This window comes from Cynara cardunculus (assembly GCF_001531365.2).
Source record: "Cynara cardunculus var. scolymus isolate 2C chromosome LG 7, CcrdV1, whole genome shotgun sequence".
Taxonomy (NCBI): Eukaryota; Viridiplantae; Streptophyta; class Magnoliopsida; order Asterales; family Asteraceae; genus Cynara; species Cynara cardunculus.
Window position 1 is genome coordinate 2,085,753 of NC_037534.1, and position 3,188 is coordinate 2,088,940.

The 3,188-nt window shown below is 40.9% G+C and overlaps 1 protein-coding gene across 1 annotated transcript in view; it reads right to left on the reverse strand.

Moving 5' to 3' along the window:
• Positions 1-151: 151 nt before the first annotated feature.
• Positions 152-3,188, reverse strand: part of LOC112515330 (probable WRKY transcription factor 3) — a 4,681-nt gene continuing 1,644 nt past the window's right edge. The window contains exons 3-5 of the mRNA XM_025122084.1: positions 2,277-2,851; positions 1,585-1,779; positions 152-745 (exon numbers count right to left, since the gene is read on the reverse strand). Coding sequence (XP_024977852.1) covers positions 466-745; positions 1,585-1,779; positions 2,277-2,851 — 1,050 coding nt within the window. The 3' untranslated portion in view covers positions 152-465. The remainder of the gene's footprint in view (positions 746-1,584; positions 1,780-2,276; positions 2,852-3,188) is intronic.

A 3,188-nucleotide genomic window follows, 5' to 3' on the forward strand; every position in this document is an offset into this window, starting at 1 on the left:
AACTACCTGTTTTAAATTAAACCTTAAAAAACAATTAGCACACCTACCTCATTCTCGACTGTCCATCGCATTCGCATATACCAAACGACATACGAAAACGATTGAAATACACCGAGCCAAACACAAAAAAGGAAAAAGATTTGAGAGGATATTGAACACAACAAAAACCAATCAAGTACTCAAAATAGGATAATAACCATATCATGCTCCTAATACAACATTCCATGAACACATTTGTCTACCCTTAAATTACATGACACATAAGGTATAGATCTCACTCTGTGTACACAACAAATAGGGCGAGTAACGTGCACGATCGCACACGAACCATTTGTACATACGTATCTTCGATAAACAATCAAATAAGAACGGAAAAAGACGGAGATTTTGATCCAAAATGTACTTTACTTTTCTGTTAGAACCAATATGAACTTTTTGAAACGTGTCTATTTCATTTGATCCACATTACGCGCTTATTTTCTCTTCTTTCATCTGTAAAAGCACGGGTCGTTCGTTGTTCCCAAACTTGGTTTCTTTCCGCTGTGACGGTTTTATAGCTGAACCCTTTTCCGATTTCCCCATAACCCCACCACCGTTGTTGCTATTGTAGCTTCGATGCCTAGATACCGGGATATCGTGATTGTGTTTGCCTTCATATGTCGTTACTACAGATTTGGGGTCGGATGGAGCTCGTTCCACGTGCTTTCTCACGTTGCATCCTGTGTACGTGCATTTGTAATAACTCCTGCAAATTTCAAAACTTCCGTGTAAGCCAGTGGAAACAGTAGTAGAACTTTTTGGGGTAGAAGTCAAGTCTATATACATCTTAGGGGCTAGTTGGTTGGTTTTTCATTAAGTCCTGTATGAATAAAGTTATTTGTGTGAATTAATCTGTGTATGGAATGAGAGAGTTTTTATTTGGGAGGATTTTTTAATAGATTGAAGAAGTGTGTTTTTTAATTGGGAGGAGCAGGATTGAGAAAAACTTGGCTTTCTGCCTAAAGCTCCCTTATAGAAGCTTACTAAATGAGCCACTTTCTATTACTTTAATCCACTGCCAAATAGTCATTTATAGCTGACTGAATAAGTTGAGAATCCCATTAAGCTCATTAAGCCGCTAACAAACAGGCCCTTACCCTCCACACCTCCATAGGTGTGTGTACATCTTACCTGGAGGTAGGGTATGGTTTGTTTAGTTCCTTGAAAAAAAAAGGGAGGTTCCAACATATATGTATAAAAAATGGTCCAAGTCTAGCGATATAGGACTCCAACCCGCCCCCTCCAACAGAGGGGACAAGGCTAGACAGTCACAAATTGTCCTAGAGTGTCGAGAGGGGGCTAGACGAGTACAGATTGCCCCAGAGTATCGAGGCACTAGAGTACCAGATCTTGGCTCTGATAATATGTGGAAACCTCATTAGATTACTCTCCAAAAGAGTTTAAGCAAACCAAAGGGTTCCAACATATATAGATGAGAAATGGTCCAAGTCTGGCAGATGTGGGACTCCAACAAAGTGTTTTCTATTTTCATTAGATCATTAGAGATAACAACATCAAGAAAGTAAACATCCAACATATAATCACCTTGGATTCGTATTCCCCTTCACCACTTTCTGCCCGTATTTTCGCCACTTGAACCCATCATCTAAAAGATCAACTTCACTTCTCGTTTGCACCACAATTTTCGGTTCCGCAACCATTTTGTGAGATGAAGTCGAATCCACAGGCACAGGCGCAGGTAAGGGCAAAGGCGCAGGCACGGGTCCAACATCAGTATTCCTGCATTGCATGAGATAATCATGTTAACCAATGTGCAAAACATTAAATATAACCGAGAATGGGGAACCAAATCTATTCTCTCCAAAAGGGCAAAGAATGGAGGTTCAACATCGAGGAGAAATGGTCCAAATCTAGCCGATGTGAGACTCCAACATAGAATATGTGGAACCCCATCAGATTACTCTCCAAAAGATCCCTCAAGGAGAGAACGAAGGTTCCAGCATATACTAATGATAAAGGGCCCAAGTCTAGCCGATTTGGGACTCCAACACGCCCCCTCCAACGGAGGCTATACGAGTATAAATTGCCCCAAAGTGCCAAGGCCCTAGGTATAGACCTTGCTCTGATACCATGTACGATATGTGGAACCCCATCAGATTACTCTCCAAAAGGGACCTTCAGGAGAGAACAAAGGTTCCAACCTAAAAGAGCCTATGTCTAGCCGATGTGGGACTCCAACAACAACAATTGCATATGTTCAACAATATGAAACATGCCTTCTTTTAGGATTAGGCTCATCATCTGACTCATCAATTCTAATCAATTGGTTCGATCCTTGATCACGAGCTGCCGCTGGTTCTTCCATCACACGTGTTTCTGATTGAGAATGGTTCCGTTTGTTTACATCTGCACCCTCCCGAGCTTGTTTGCTAAGCACCGGTGGCTCATGATTATGTTGACCTTTATACACGATATCGCTAATATGACCATCAAGAGACTGCCCGACCTTCTTCTTCACCGGGCAGTTAACATGTGTGCACTTATAATAGCTACGAGGATGCTCACTTGCTTTCACCTGTTTCTGCCCGTATTTCCTCCAATTGTAGCCATCGTTAGTATCAGAAGATACGGAAATCACATGCCGAGGTTCGCTGACATCAGATTGAGATACCGATAAGTCATCCGGTGACCCAATTTGGGAGTCTTCAAGGTCTGATTTTACATTGACCAACTGCAGTTCTTCCTCAGAAGACGGATTTGCAGGTTGAACATGGTTGAAATAAGATTGAGACATGGCGGCCTGAGCTGTGACGTGAGCCAATGCCTGCTGGTGAGACATCCCAAATGGACTCTGCACGAATTCGAACATATAAGCATGCAATTTATATCCAAAAACAACATCTTCAAATTCTATAACAATGTCCTTTTTGGTCAATGTACATTTATCAACTAGCTTTTCAGTTATTTCTTGCATACAAGTTATCCAAAAACGTCATCTTCAAATTCTACAACAATGTTCTTTTTGGTGATTTTACATTTGTCGACTAGCTTCTCAGTTATTTCTTGCATACAAGTTATCCAAAAACACCTACAACAATATCCTTTGTGGTCATTTTACATTTGTCAACTAGCTTATCAGCTATTTCTTGCATACAAGTTATCCAAAAACGCCTACAACAATATCCTTT